Source organism: Cetorhinus maximus, chromosome 11, assembly GCF_964194155.1.
Source record: "Cetorhinus maximus chromosome 11, sCetMax3.hap1.1, whole genome shotgun sequence".
Taxonomy (NCBI): domain Eukaryota; kingdom Metazoa; phylum Chordata; class Chondrichthyes; order Lamniformes; family Cetorhinidae; genus Cetorhinus; species Cetorhinus maximus.
The window spans coordinates 128562871-128577888 of NC_135889.1; the positions used below are offsets into that span (position 1 = coordinate 128562871).

Consider the following 15018-nt stretch of genomic DNA (forward strand, 5'->3'; position numbering starts at 1 on the left):
GTCTAGTATAGCCTGCTCTCTGGTTGGTGCCAGAACGTGCTGTTCTAAAAGTATCCCAGAAACGTTCCATGAATTCCTCATCTAGGCTACCTTTGCCAATCTGATTTTCCCAGTCCATATGCAGATTAAAATCCCCCATGATTATCGCTGTACCTTTCTCACAAGCTCTCATTATTTCTTCCTTTATACCCTGAACTACTATATGGTTACTGAGGAATTGAAGGAAATTAGTATTAGTAAGAAGGCTATATCGGAGAAATTAATGGGACTGAAGGTTAATAAGTCCCCAGGACCTGATATTCCACATCCCAGAGTGTTGAAAGAGGTAGCTATGGAGATGGTGGATGCATTGGTGATCATCTTCCAAAACTCTATAGATTCTGGACCTGCTAGCCTTACATCCAGGCTACCTTTGCCCCCCGAATTTTTCCCAGTCTTTCTGCAGATTAAAATTTCCCATGATTAGCGCTGTACCTTTCTGACAAGTTCCCATTATTTCTTCCTTTATACTCTGTTAGGTTCTATTATAAAGGATGTGATCAGTGGACACTTGGATAATAATGATCTGATTGGTCATGATCAACATGGATTTATGAATAGGAAATCATGTTTGATGAACTTGTTGGAGTTTTTTTGAGGATATTACTAACAGAATTGATAAAGGGGAGTTGATGGATGTAATATACATGGATTTTTGGAAAGCTTTTGATAGGATCTTGCAAAATTAAATCATGTGGGACAGGAAGTAATATACTGACATGGATTAAGGATTGGCTAACAGGCAGATAAAGAGAGTAGGAATAAATGGGTTTATTCTTGCGTTGGCAGGCTGTGACCAGTGGGACACTGCAAGGATCAGTACTTGGGCCTCAGCTGTTCACAATATATGTCAATGATTTGGATGTGGGGACCAAATGTAACATTTCCAAGTTCACAGATGAGACAAAGCCAGGTGGGAATGTGTGTTGTGAGGAAGATGTAAAGTGGCTTCAAGAGGATTTGGACAGATTTAGTGAGTGGGCAAGAACATGGCAGATGAAATATCATATGGAAAAATGTGAGGTTATCCACTTTGGTAAGAGGAATAGATGTGCAGGGTATTTCTTAACTGGTGGGAGATTGGGAAGTGGTGATGTCCAAAGAGATCTGGGTTTCCTATTCTTGTTCATATGTCCACTGAAAGCTAACATGCAGGTGCAACACATAATTAGAAAGGCCAATGGCATATTAGTCTTTGTTGCAAAGGGATTTGAGTACAGGGATCTTGCTTCAGTTGTATAGAGCCTTGGTGAGTATTGTGTGCAGTTTTGGTCTCCTTACCTAAGGAAGGATATACTGGCCATAGAAGGGGTGCAACAAAGGTTCACCAGACTGATCCCTGGGATGGCGGGATTGTCTTATGAGGAGAGATTGAGGAGACTGGGCCTGTATTCTCTAGCGTTTCAAAGAATGAGAAGTGATCTCATTGAAGTGTACAAAATTCTTACAGGGCTTAACAAGGTAGATGCAGGGAGGATGCTTTCCCTGGTTAGTGGGGGGCGACTAGAACCAGGGAACATAGTCTCAGAGTAAGAGGTAGGCCATTTAGGACCGAAATGAAGAGGAATTTCTTTAGTCAGAGGGTGGTAAATCCTTGAAATTCTCTACATCAGAGGGCTGTGGAGGCTCAGTTATTGAGTATGTCCAAAAGAGAGGTCAATGGTATTTTGAAATCTAATGACATTAAAAGATGTAGTGATAGCGCAGGAAGATGACATTGAGGTAGAAGATCATGACCATGATCTAGTTAAGTGGCTAGAGCAGACTTGAGGGGCCAAATGGCCTACTCCTGCTCCTATGCTCTTGACATGAAGGAATGGAAGAACAGAATGAAAGCATACCCAATTGCCAGTCCAACCTCCATGCCGACAGGAAGAACCAGAACCAACAGAGTTTACCACTTCTCTGACAGAACGATGAACAAGATATGGAAGGGTTATAAGGCCTCTGGACTGCCTGAACGTGTAGGAGGTAGATAGATTCTTGTTAGGAAACGGAATCAAAGCTTATCACTTGGGAAACTGGAATTTGAAACACGAACAATCAGCCACGATCTTATTAGAAACATAGAAAATAGGAGCAGGAGTAGGCCATTCGACACCTTGAGCCTTTCATGGCTGGTCCTCTATCTCAACGCCATAGTCCCGCTCTCTCCCTGTACCCCTTGACACCATTAGAGTCTAGGGAAGGAGGTGGCATAGTGGTATTGTCACTGGACTAGTATTCCAGAGACCCAGGGGAGTGCTGTAGGGATGGTGGAAGCAGATGGTGGAATTTTAATTCAATAAAAAATCTGTAATTAAAGTCTGATGATGACCATGAAACCACTGCTGATTGTCATAAAAATCCATCTGGTTCACTAATGCCCTATAGGGAAGGAAATCTGCTGTCCTTACCTGGTCTGTGATTCCAGACCCACAGCAATGTGGTTGACTCTTAATGCCCTCTGAACAATTAGGGATGGGCAATAAATGCTGACCTAGCCAGCAATGTCCACATCCCATGAACGAATAAATAAAATCCATCTAGTTCCTTCTTAAATATATTCAGTGACTTGGCCTCCACAGCCTTCTGCGGTAGAGAATTCCACAGGTTCACCACCCTCTGAGTGAAGGAGTTTCTCCTCATCTCAGTCCTAAATGGCCTACCCCGTGTCCTGAGACTGTGACCCCTTGTTCTGGATCCCCCAGCCAGAGGAAACATCCTCCCTGCATCCAGTCTGTCCAGCCCCGTCAGAATTTTATACATTTCAATGAGATCCCGTCTCTGAAAGAAGTACACTATCGCTGTTGCACTTGCAATGTTTGGTGCCTTGGGAGGTAAAAGGACAGGGTGTTGCATCTCTTGAGCAAGCTAGGAAAGGTGATGTAGAAGAGGGAGGGATTGTTGGGGGTGACTGAAGAATAGACCAGGGTGTTGCAGAATGCTGAAATGGGACGGCAGGGTAAGATGTGTCTGGTGATGGCATCACTCCTAGAGGTGGTGGAAATAGCAAAGGATGACTGTTGATCAAGGAAGTAGATGGGGTGCAAGGTGAGGACAACAAGGGGAACTTTATCATGTTTCTGAGCGTGAGGGGAAGGGATGAGGCAGAAGGGAAGAAAATGATACCGATGTGATTGAGGGTTCTGTCAACCACAATGGAGGAGAATCCTTGAGGATTTTGAGGGAAAAAGAAGACATATTGGAAGCACTAGTGTGGAAGGTTAAATCATTGGAACAGCTGCAATGGTGACAGAGAAACTGAGTGAATGGATTGGAGTCCTTACTGTGAGAGTGTGAGGAACTGTAGTTAAGGTGACTGTGGGAGTCAGTGAGCTTTTAGTAAATGTCATTGATAACCAATCCCCAGGAGTGAAGACAAACAAACCGAGGAACAAAGGGGCAAGTCAGAGATGAACCATATGAAGATGAGACAAGGGTGGAAATTGGAAACAAAGTAAATTAAATTTTCCAGTTCAGGGTGAGAGCGGGGAGTGGCACAGACACAGTCATCATTGTACCAGAAAAAGAGGTGGGGGAGGGGGCCTGAATAGAACTGGAATAAGAAATGTTCCACATACCACAAAAAGGCAGGCAAAGCTAGAATCCACATGGGTACCCATAGCAACAGATTATATTTTTTGCTTTTGCTTTTGTATCTAAAACAGATTGTCTGGTCATTTATCTCATTGCTGTTTGTGGGAGCTTGCCTCATTTCTTGCATTATAATGGAGACGACACTTTAGATGTATTTCATTGGCTGTCAAGTGCTTTGGATCCGAGGTCATGAACGGCATTGTCGAAATATAAGTTCTTTCCTTCTAAGAAGGGTCAAAGCCTGTATGAAAGAGGCAGAATAAAGGGCCATATCATGTATTAAAGAGATGGAGCCCAAATTTAAGGAAAAGAACCCATATTAACTACGTAACCTATATTAATGGGGGAAATAACACCTTTTAATGGACTAATCCCTTTATTAAATGGCTAGAGCCTGTATTAATGGGATGAGCAAGTAATAAGGGGTAGAGCCCCTATTAAAAGTAAAAAATCTGAATTAGAGGGATAAAGTTGCATTAAAGGAGCAGAACCCGTATCAAAGGGGCAGAACCTGTATTGAAGAGACAATATCTATGAATATTCACCAAAATGTAGAATGATTCATGGACTAATAAAGGAGACCCATGAAGGACTTGTTAAGGGAAAATCGTGTTTGATCAATTTCTTTTTGATGAGTGACTGAGAGTGTGGATGAGGGCATTGCAATAATGTGTGTTTATGGACCTTCAGAAGGTGTTTTGATAAAGTACCATCTAATACATTTGATAACAAAATTGAAGCCCATGGGATAGAAGGGCAAGTACCTGAACTGAGCTCTGAAGAAGTCATATTCAACTTGAGACATTAACTCTGTTTCTCTTTTCACAGATGCTGCCAGATTTGCTGAGTATTTACACCACTTCCTGTTTCTGATTTCAGGTTTCTAGCATCCACAGTATTTTGCTTTTATTCCAACATTCCACTTGCCTTCCTAATTACTTGCTGTTCCTGCATGCTAACTTTTTGTGAGTCATGTACATGGACTCTCAGATCCCTCTGTATCACAGCATTCTGCAGTCTCCCTTTCTATTTAAACAATATTCTGCTTTTCTATTCTTCCTACCAAAGTGAGCAACCTCACATTTTCCCACATTATACTCCATCTGCCAAAAGATTTTGCCACCTCACTTAACCTACCTGTATCGTTTTGCAGACTCTTTTTGTATCTTCCTCACAATTAGCTTTCCCACCTACCTTTGTATTCTGCAAATAGTAACTCACCTCCTGACTCACCAAAACCTTTCACCATCTACAAGGCACAAGTCAGGTGCATGGTGGAATAGTCTCCATTTGCCTGGATGAGTGCAGTTTCAACAACACTCAAGAAGCTTGCAACCATCCAGGACAAAACAGTCTTTTTGATTGCACCACGTCCACTACTCCCTCCATCATCGATGCACAGTGGCAGCAGTATGTGCCATCTACAAGATGCACTGCAGAAACTAGCCAAACCTCTTTCAGCAGAATCTTACAAACCCCGCTCTTTGAGAGTAAGCTAATCCCTATCTATGCTAATATATCACCCCCAACACCATGAGCTGTTATCTTGTGCAGTAACCTTTTATGTCACATTTTATTGAATGCCTTTTGGAAATCCAAATATACTACATCTACTGGTTCTCCTTTATCCACCCTGCTTGTTACATCCTCAAAAAAACTCTAATGAACTTGGCAAACACAATTTCTCTTTCACTAAACCATGTTGACCTTGCTTGATTGCTTTATGATTTCTAAATGTCCTGCTTCCTTAATAATGTATGCCAGTATTTTTACAATGACAGATGTAAGGCTAATTAGCCCATAGCTTCCTGTTTTCTGTCTCCCTTCTTTCTTGAATAGTGGTGTTACATTTGCAGTGTTCCAATCCACTGGGATCTTTCCAGAATCTAGGCAGTTTTGAAAGATTACAACTACTATCTCTGCAGCCACTTCCTTTAAGACCATAGGATGCAGGCCATCAGGTCCAGGGGAGCTGTCAGCCTTTAGTCCCATTAGTTTTCTTAATTCCTTTTCTCTGGTGATAATTGTTTTAAGTTCTTCCTTCATTTTGCCTCTTGATTTTCTACTATCTTTGGGATGCTTTTAGTGTCTTCTACCCTGAAGACAGATCCTCGTTTCCATTATCAATTCCCCAGTCTCATTCACAAAGTAACCAACGTTTACTTTAGCTACTCTCTTACTTTTTATATACATGCAGTAGCTCTTACTATCTGTTTGTTTCTTGCGAATTTACACATATTCCAATTTCTTTCTTTTTATCTGGTTTTTAAAAAATTCCCAATCCTTTGGCCCACCACTAATCTTTGTAACATTATACATCTTTTGTCTCAATTTCATTCCATCTTTAACTTCCTTAGTTCGCCATGGATGGTTCATTCTTCTTGTGGAGTCTTTCTCAATGAAATATACCTTAGTTGACCGGAAAACTGGTGTTATTCAGCTTTACAGCAGAGAAGGCTAAGCAAAGTTTTGATAGAGTTGTCTAAAATCATGAAGAGTTAGACAGATTACATAAGAGGAACTATTTCCAATGGCTGGTCAATAATCAGAGGGCTCAGATTTAAGGTGAGTGCCAAAAGAACAAGAGGCAGCATGAGGATAGTGTTTTTACACAACAAGCAGTTAGGATTTGAAGCATACTACCTGATAGGTTGATGAAAACAGAGTAGCTTTCAAAAGGAAATGGGATAGAGACTTGAAGGAGAGAAGACATTGCAGAGATAAGGGGAAAGGACATATAAGTGGAACCAACTGGATTGCCCTTAAAAAGTGTCGATACAAACTTGATGGGCTGCATGGCCTCCTTCTGTGTTGAACTATTTTATCCTATTATTCTATGCAAAGGAGATTACTTGGCCCACGGTAGCTGTGTCTTCTCTTTGAAAGAGCTATCCAATTAGCCCCACATTCCGCTGCTTTTTCCCCACTGCTCTACATTTCTTTTTTTTTTATACCATTCTTTATGAAAGTTATTATTGTATCTGCTTCCACCACCCTTTCATGCAGCACAGTGCAGGCCAGATCACAACTCACTGCGTTTTAAAAAAAAATTCTCTGGTTCTTTTACCAATTACCTTAAATCTGCTTTCTCTGGTTACTAACCCTCCTGTCGTTGGAAACTGTTCTTCCTTATTTATTCCATCAAACCCCTTCTAAATCTTGAATATCTCCATCAAATCTCCCTTTAACCATTTATGGTCTAAGGAGGATAACTATTAAAGAGTGGACTGTGGATATTAAAAAGACAAAATGTATGATTTTTAATGGGGTACAGCCTCTGCATAATGATAAAAAATGAGTATATCATTATTATCAAAAATGAGTATGAAAGAAACATAATGTGTTTCACAAAATCGTGAAATGTTGGAATCAGAAAGTCATACAATTAAGAAAACAATCACTTATTATGAAATGGTAGTATTAAAGAATCAGAGAATGACAGAAATGAAAAAAGTATCATTGCATAAGGGCACCAGAAAATCATCCAACCACAGAACAGGGAATGATAAAAACCTAGAATCAAGTAATCGCAGAATAACCAAATCATCAAATCACAGAATCAAAGATTCTCAGAAAATCATGGAACCACAGTCACAGAATTGTTGAATCACTTGATCAGAGTATCATAAAGCCATTAAATCAAATATTAGACCATCCACAATATGATTAGAGAAGTACTAACCTTTGTGTGAATCTCAGTCAAATAATTGCAGAACCTGAGAAGCACAGAATCAATAAAATCAGATAATCAAAGAATTATGGTGCAATCGAATTACAGAAGTGGGGAATAAATTAACCACACAAAACCATCCCTCTACACTGTCCTTATCAAACACTCCCAGGACAGCTACAGCAGGTGGTTAGATACAGAGTAAATTGAGAGGTCTGGGGCAGGGACTGAAGTTGTTCCTTAGTCCCAAGGGACTGCTGCCAGTTAATTGCTGGGAAATTGAAACACCGAGAACTGGGGCAGGGAGGGAGAGACAAGGCGGTGAGAGGCCGCTTTAAGGGGCTGGAGAGTGAGGAGGCAGGGCGATGAGAGGCCGCTTTAAGGGGTCGGGAGGGAGACAGGGCGGTGAGAAGCCGCTTTAAGGGGCCGGGAGGGAGACAGGGCGGTGAGAGGCCGCTTTAAGGGGCCGGGAGGGAGGAGACAGGGCGGTGAGAGGCCGCTTTAAGGGGTCGGAAAGGAGAGACAGGACGGTGAGAGGCCGCTTTAAGGGGCCGGGAGGCGGGAGCTGTCCCAGTTCTTGGTGCTGAATTGATCGGCGGCTGGAAGCGCAGCCTCGGTGTTGAAAGCAGAGCGGAGCCGCGGGAGGAGGGACCGGAGGCCGATATCGGGGTCGGAGGAAGGATCGATCGATCCAGCAGATTAGAGACCGAGTGTGAACCCGAATAAGAGAAAAGGGGAAGGAGGGACCCAGCTCCGGAACCCAGAGGAAAGGAAATATTTAATCATCAAAATAAAGATATTGAGCGGCTCAGGAATTCGGGAAATGGAGAGGGAGAGAGTGTGAAGCCGGAGCCGACACTCAATCCGGAGCCGATCGGCGCCTCCTGCTGATCCATCTGGAAAACTGATCAAATGACGATGCATTCCTACAGAAACCGATTTCTCGATACTGACCCGAGTGGAACTGCTGAAATCAACTTCAAATCGGATCCATGTTTGTGATTCCCAAAGCCCAGAACTGATTCATTTCCGGTGCTCTCTGCTGGGGAAGGAAAGCTGTAAATTCAACCATAAACCGATCAATAATTCAGCAGCTTCAGCTCCGCCAGGCCCGGGATTGTCCCAGGGACCCCGGGCTCGGCTCAGTCTGTCCCAGGGACCCTGACCACGGCTTGTTCTGTTGCTCAGCTGCACATTGTTGGCTCACAACACACAGATGTTGCGCCAAGTCCGGCTCAAGTGCCGCTGCCGCATGTTGTTCAGTGACCTGAAGGTTTTTCTACTCCGGCGCCCTCCTCCGCCTCCTGTGATGAATTACGACCAAATCTCACGGCCGATCAACAACGGGGTCCCGTCCAACAACAACACACTGTCTCCGGCTGGCAAGGGGAGCAAGTCGCGGGCAGGCGGTGCCTTGTCAGGGGAGGCGTGCCCTCAGGAGCAGGAATACAGTGGCTATGAGCAGCCCATGTCCTCACCCGAGGAATCTTATCGAAGGAAATGCGAGGACAGAGTGTCTGTCAGCAGCAGCATTGCCAGTGGTTGTAGATCTCCTCTGTGCCGCATATGTTTCCAGGGATCTGAGCAGGTGAGTGATGCACTTGGTCATCTTTTAAAATCCAAACCCCGTCTCCAACTGACCTCTGGGATCTCTCGCCACCAACCCCCCCCCCAACAACCCCAACCCCCACAACTTCAAAGGCCATCGTTCGTAGGAAATACATTTTAGCACTTTTTGTGAGAGTCAAAGTCATTAGCGCACAGAAGGAGTTCATTCGGCCCATCAATTCCATGCCGGTTATATGACATCACACCTAGCTGGGATAAAATGAGTTTGATTTGTTGATATGGTTAAACTGTTTACTTGTGAATACATTATTTAAAATGGTTTAATTTTGCTCCTGGACGCAGGGGCCCTCACCTGGAGTCAATGACACATTCTGAGGTACAATCCACAGGCACAGGTTCCTCTTACAGCTGGGTCTGAATATGAAGTGTCACTGGATATGATGGTGGGAAACTCCATAGGTTACACTGGTATCCAGAAGCGAACATCTCCAAAACAAGTGTCCACACACTCTCACACTGAGCTGTATAAAACGCCGGGTTAGGCTACAGCTGGAGTACTGTGTGCCGTTCTGGTCGCCACACTATAGAAAGGATGTGACTGAACTGGAGAGGATGCAGAGGAGATTCATCAGGATGTTGCCTGGACTGGAGTGTTTCTGCTATGAAGAGAGACTGGATAGGCTGGGGTTGTTTTCCTTAGAGCAGAGAAGGCTAAGAGGGGACCTGATAGAGGTATGCAAAATTATGAAGGGTTTAGATAGGGTAGATAACAAGAAACTTTTCCCCCTAGCGGATGTGTCAATAACCAGGGGGCATAGATTTAAAGGTAAGGGGCAGGAGATGTAGAGGGGATATGAGGAGGGATATTTTCACCCATAGGGTGGTTGGAATCTGGAACACACGACTTAGGGGGTGGTAGAGGCAGGAACCCTCACAACATTTAAGAAGTATTTAGATGAGCACTTGAAACGCCATAGCATACAGGGCTACAGGCCAAGTGCTGGAAAATGGAATTAAAATAGATAGGTGCTCGATGGCCGGCACGGACCTGACGGGCTGAAGGGCCTGTTTCTGTGCTGTATAACTCTATGACTCTATGACCTACTCACTCCCTACACAAAAGTGTCCACACACACTTACTCTCACCTCCAACACAAGTGTCCACACACTCTCACTTCTAACAAAAGTGTCCAAACACTCTCACTCTCACCTCCAACACAAGTGTCCACACACTCACACTCTCACCTCCAACAAAAGTGTCCACACACTCTCACCTCCAACACAAGTGTCCACACACACTCACTCTCACCTCCAACACGTGTCCACACACTCTCACTCTCACCTCCAACAAAAGTGTCCACACACTCTCACTCTCACCTCCAACAAAAGTGTCCACACACTCTCACTCTCACCTCCAACACAAGTGTCCACACACTCTCACCTCCAACACAAGTGTCCACACACACTCACCTCCAACACAAGTGTCCACACACTCTCACCTCCAACACAAGTGTCCACACACTCTCACCTCCAACACAAGTGTCCACACACTCTCACCTCCAACACAAGTGTCCACACACTCTCACCTCCAACACAAGTGTCCACACACTCTCACCTCCAACACAAGTGTCCACACACTCTCACCTCCAACATAAGTGTCCACACACTCTCACCTCCAACACAAATGTCCACACACTCTCACCTCCAACACAAGTGTCCACACACACTCACTCTCACCTCCAACACAAGTGTCCACACACTCTCACTCTCACCTCCAACACAAGTGTCCACACACACTCACTCTCACCTCCAACACAAGTGTCCACACACACTCACTCTCACCTCCAACAAAAGTGTCCACACACTCTCACTCTCACCTCCAACACAAGTGTCCACACGCTCTCACCTCCAACACAAGTGTCCACACACTCTCACTCTCACCTCAAAAAAGTGTCCACACACTCTCACTCCTTAAACAAGTGTCCGCACACACACTGACTCCCTACACAAGTGTTCACACACACACACTCACTCCCTACACAAGTATCCACACATTCTCACTCCCTACACAAATGTCCACACACTCTCACTCTCGCCCCCAACACAAGTGTCCAGACACACACACACACTCTCGCCCCCAACACACTGTGGCATCACTGAATGGGCCAGCATTTATTGCCCATCCCTAGTTGCTTTTGAGAAGGTGGTAGTGAGCTGCCTCTTGAACCAAGGCAGTCCATGTGGTGTAGGTAAACCCACAGTGCTGTTAGGAAGGGAGTTCCATGATTTTGACCCAGCAACAGTCAAGGAATCCCAACCTCTCCAATGTACCCTTGTAACTGAAGTCCCTCATCCCTGGAACCATTCTTGTAAATTCTTTCTTCACTCTCCCTAATGCCTTCAAATCCCTCCAGAAGTGTGGTGTCCAGAATTGGATGCACTATTCCATTATTTTCTAAAGGTTAATTATAACTTCCTTGTTTTTGTACTCTATGCCTCCATTTATAAACCGCCTTCTCATCCAGCCCTGCCACCTTCAACAATTTGGGTACATAGGTCCCATCGATCCTGCACCCACTTGGATGGATTGTATCCTTTATTTTATACCTCGTTTTTCCTCCCAAAATTTATCGCTTCACACTTATCTGCATTAAACTTCATCTGCCATGTGTCCATCCATTCTACCAGCCTGTCTATGTCCTCTTGAAGTCTATCACTATCCTCCTCACAGTTCACCAATACTTCCAAATTTGTGTTGTCCACAAATTGTGAAATTGTGCCCTGCACACCCAGTATAGCAGTGATCCCATTAATAATCCCTGGGCAACCCCACTGAATACTTTTCCCAAGTCTGAATAATGATCGTTCACCACTTCTTCCTGTTTCCTGTCACTCAGCCAACTTTGTATCCATGTGCTACCACAGTCCCTTTTATTCCATGGGATTTAACTTTGCTGACAAGCCTGTTATATGGCACTTTTTCAAACACCTTTTGGAAATCCGTATATATCGTATCATTACGCTCATAGAAGGGTAAAGGGTTGAAGTCCTACAAGCAGAGTGACAGGAGCTAGGGAGGAAGTTGAAGAGCAAGATCTCAAAGGAAATAATCTCTGGATTACCCAGAGTGTCATGGGCTAGTGAGTATCGAAGCAGTAAGATAAGTAAGACAAGTTAATGAGTGATTGGAGAAATGATACAGGAGGGAGGGCATCAGGTTCCTACACATCATGACTAGTTCTGTGGCAGGAGGGACCTATTCAAGATTGACGGTATGCCTCAGCAAGACTGGGAACAATGTCATTGTGGGTGGTTAACTATTGTTCAGGGGGAAAATCTAAACTAATTTGGTATGGGGAGGGGCACAAGGATGAAGCATTACAAAGGAAAACACAAGGGGCACAGAGGATTGGGAGTGACAAATAGCACTGGAGTAGAGAATGGTTCAGAAATAGGAGGGATCAGGCTGAGGATAAACGCAAAGCAATCTAAAATAAAAACACAAAATGCTGGAAAAACTCAGCAGGTCTGGCAGCATCTGTGGAGAGAGAAACAGTTAACGTTTCAAGTCTGTATAATTCTTTTTCAGAGATTTTATCACGACTCACTGGGGATAGCATGCTGTAGTATCAAGGCCTGCTGCTCGCCAAGCCATGACAAATGTGAGAAGTTTAATCAGACCACCAGATTGCCTCAATTCTACTACCTAACTGTTTAATTTAGGTTAAAACAATACGAGCACCAGGTTTGTAAACTTAACAAGTAAATAACTGTTTATCAAACAATTGCCTGTAACCAGTGGCAAAAGAAAGAAATATAAACTAACTTTTAACTCTATAACTTAATCTCCACCCCTTCTAAAACCCCTATACACAAACATACGCACACATAAGACTCACAAAACATGGATTTTAAGGGTGAGATAAAGCAGTTTAATAACACCAATCCGGAGCTCAGGATTAGTCGGGCTGACTTTGATTGCTTTCTTCCAAATTCGTTGCAGGTTGCTGTGGCTGACACAAGGTGATCTCCCAGCACTTGCAGTCTGTGGTTCTCTGGTTAAAACTTGCTTTTAATGTCTCTACTGGTGATTTTTCCCCTTTTCCTCCTGACAGGGGTTTCTCAAAGAAAGCAGGATACAGCGATGTGAGAAATAGCTACTATGGCAGGATTACTGGAGTCTTACAAAACACAGGAGAGAGAGGTTTCAGGTCTTTCCTCTTTTCGGCTAGGAGCTGATCTACTGCACTATCCTCACACAGAACCTGGCCACTTGGTCAGGAGCCAATCAAAACGTCATCGCTAGGCAGTTCCCTCTTAAACCAGGTCTCCTTTCCAGCACCATTTTGTCCAACCTGGCACACACTGTTCTATAATAGCATTGTAGATTTTCTTCTTCCTGCTCTAGTGAACATCTCTTAAACTGCAGCCATGGTTGTTTTTAAAGCTACAGTCTAATCTTAAAACCACAATCCAAAAAATAAAAATATGTTCTTTACACTATCTAAAATGGTTTTAGAATACATTTTCATAAATGCATATGGAGTGATAAATAAGGTTGGTGAACTGCAAGAAGTTACCAGATGGGACTATGATATTGTGGCAATAATAGAGACCTGGTTTGAAGGAGGAGAACTTCAAATTTTTTGCTACAAGGTAGTCAGGAAATGTAGGGAAAGAAATAAAGGAGGGGTGTTTTAGTATTGATCATGGACCATAAAAGCATTGTAAAGGTATGATGTAGTTGTGGATTCAAAAACAGAGTTTATTTTGTTTGAGTTAAGGAACAAGAGAGGAGCTATTACACTACTGGGTCTACAGGCCACCAAATAGTCAGAAGCAGTTAGAGGAGCAAATTTGCAGGCAAATTAGAAAGAAATAAGAACTACAGAGTGATGTTAATGCAAGATCTCAATTATCCTAATACAGGTTGGGACAGTAACAATATAAAAAGCAAAGGGGGAGGGGGAATTCCTGAAATGTGCACAAGAAAACTTTCTTGATCAGTGTGTTTCCAGCCCAATGAGGAAAGAATCCTTGCTGGATCTTGTTCTGTGGAATGAAATGGGCAAGCGGAGTATGTTTCAGTGGGGGAGTATTGAGGAACAATGATCCTAATAGCATTAGGTTTAGAATAGTAATGGAAAGTTAAGTGTGATTATACTCAACTGGAGGGGGGAAAATTTCAGTGATCTGAACAGGCGTCCGAGCTAGGTGGATTGGAATCAAAAGGATGATGCAGATATTGGAGTTAAGGAGGAGTGTGAAACACTGGATGGGCTTCTCATAGTGAGAACCGATGTATTAACATCAGCAAACATCCTCACTTCTGACATTATGATGGAGGGAAGGTCATTGATGAAGCAGCTGAAGATGGTTGGGCCGAGGACACTACCCTGAGGAACTCCTGGAGCTGAGAGGATTGACCTCCAACAACCACAACCATCTTCCTTTGTGCTGGGTATGACACCAACCAATGGAGAGTTTTCCCCTGATTCCCATTGACCCAATGTCCTGGAAGTCTGTAGCCCTCCCTCTTGCACTATATTTCTAGCCATAGATCGACCTGCCACATCATCCAGGGTTTAGCATTTTGAAAATTGATAAACTGCCAGGTCCAGATGAAATATATTCCAGGCTTTTTTCTGGAGATAGAGGCATGGTTGAAGTACTGAATGAATACTTTTCATCCGTCTTCACTAAAGAAAAGAATGCTGCTAATGTCACAATGAAGGAGTGGGTATTAGTGATATTGCATGAGATAAAAATAGATAAAGGGGACATACTTAACAGACTAGCAGCATGCTGAGTAGAAAAGTCACCTGGCCCAGATGGAATGCATCCTATGTTACTGAGAGAAATAAGCATGGAAATTACAGAGGCTTTGGCCACAATCCTCCTTGGATACGGGGGTAGTGCCAAAGAGCTGGAGGATTGTAAATGTTGCAGCCTGTTCAGAAAAGGGGAGAAGGATAAACCTGGCAACTGCATGCCAGAAAGTCTAATTGGTTGTGGGAAATTTTTTAGAGACATTAATCCGGTTCAAAATATGGATTAATAAATTAAATTCAGCATGGATTTGTTAAAGGCAAATCCTGTGAAACTAACTTTATTGAATTCTTTAATGAAGTTACAGAGAGGGTGGATGAGAATAGTTTGCT

At 43.4% G+C, this 15018-nt stretch overlaps 2 protein-coding genes across 3 annotated transcripts in view; one reads left to right on the forward strand and one right to left on the reverse strand.

Annotated features, from left to right (window-relative positions):
• Positions 1-8392, reverse strand: part of LOC144686918 (SWI/SNF-related matrix-associated actin-dependent regulator of chromatin subfamily A-like protein 1) — a 107415-nt gene extending 99023 nt beyond the window's left edge. The window contains exon 1 of the mRNA XM_078552758.1: positions 8243-8392. The gene's annotated coding sequence lies outside the window, so the exon portion shown is untranslated. The remainder of the gene's footprint in view (positions 1-8242) is intronic.
• The window catches only part of LOC144686923 (E3 ubiquitin-protein ligase MARCHF4-like), a 144745-nt gene continuing 137898 nt past the window's right edge, over positions 8172-15018 (forward strand). Inside the window, exon 1 of one of the 2 annotated variants that reach the window (XM_078552771.1) lies at positions 8172-8876. In XM_078552771.1, the coding sequence (XP_078408897.1) occupies positions 8505-8876 (372 nt within the window). In that variant the 5' untranslated portion in view covers positions 8172-8504. The remainder of the gene's footprint in view (positions 8877-15018) is intronic. The other variant, XM_078552772.1, reaches the window with a different exon arrangement.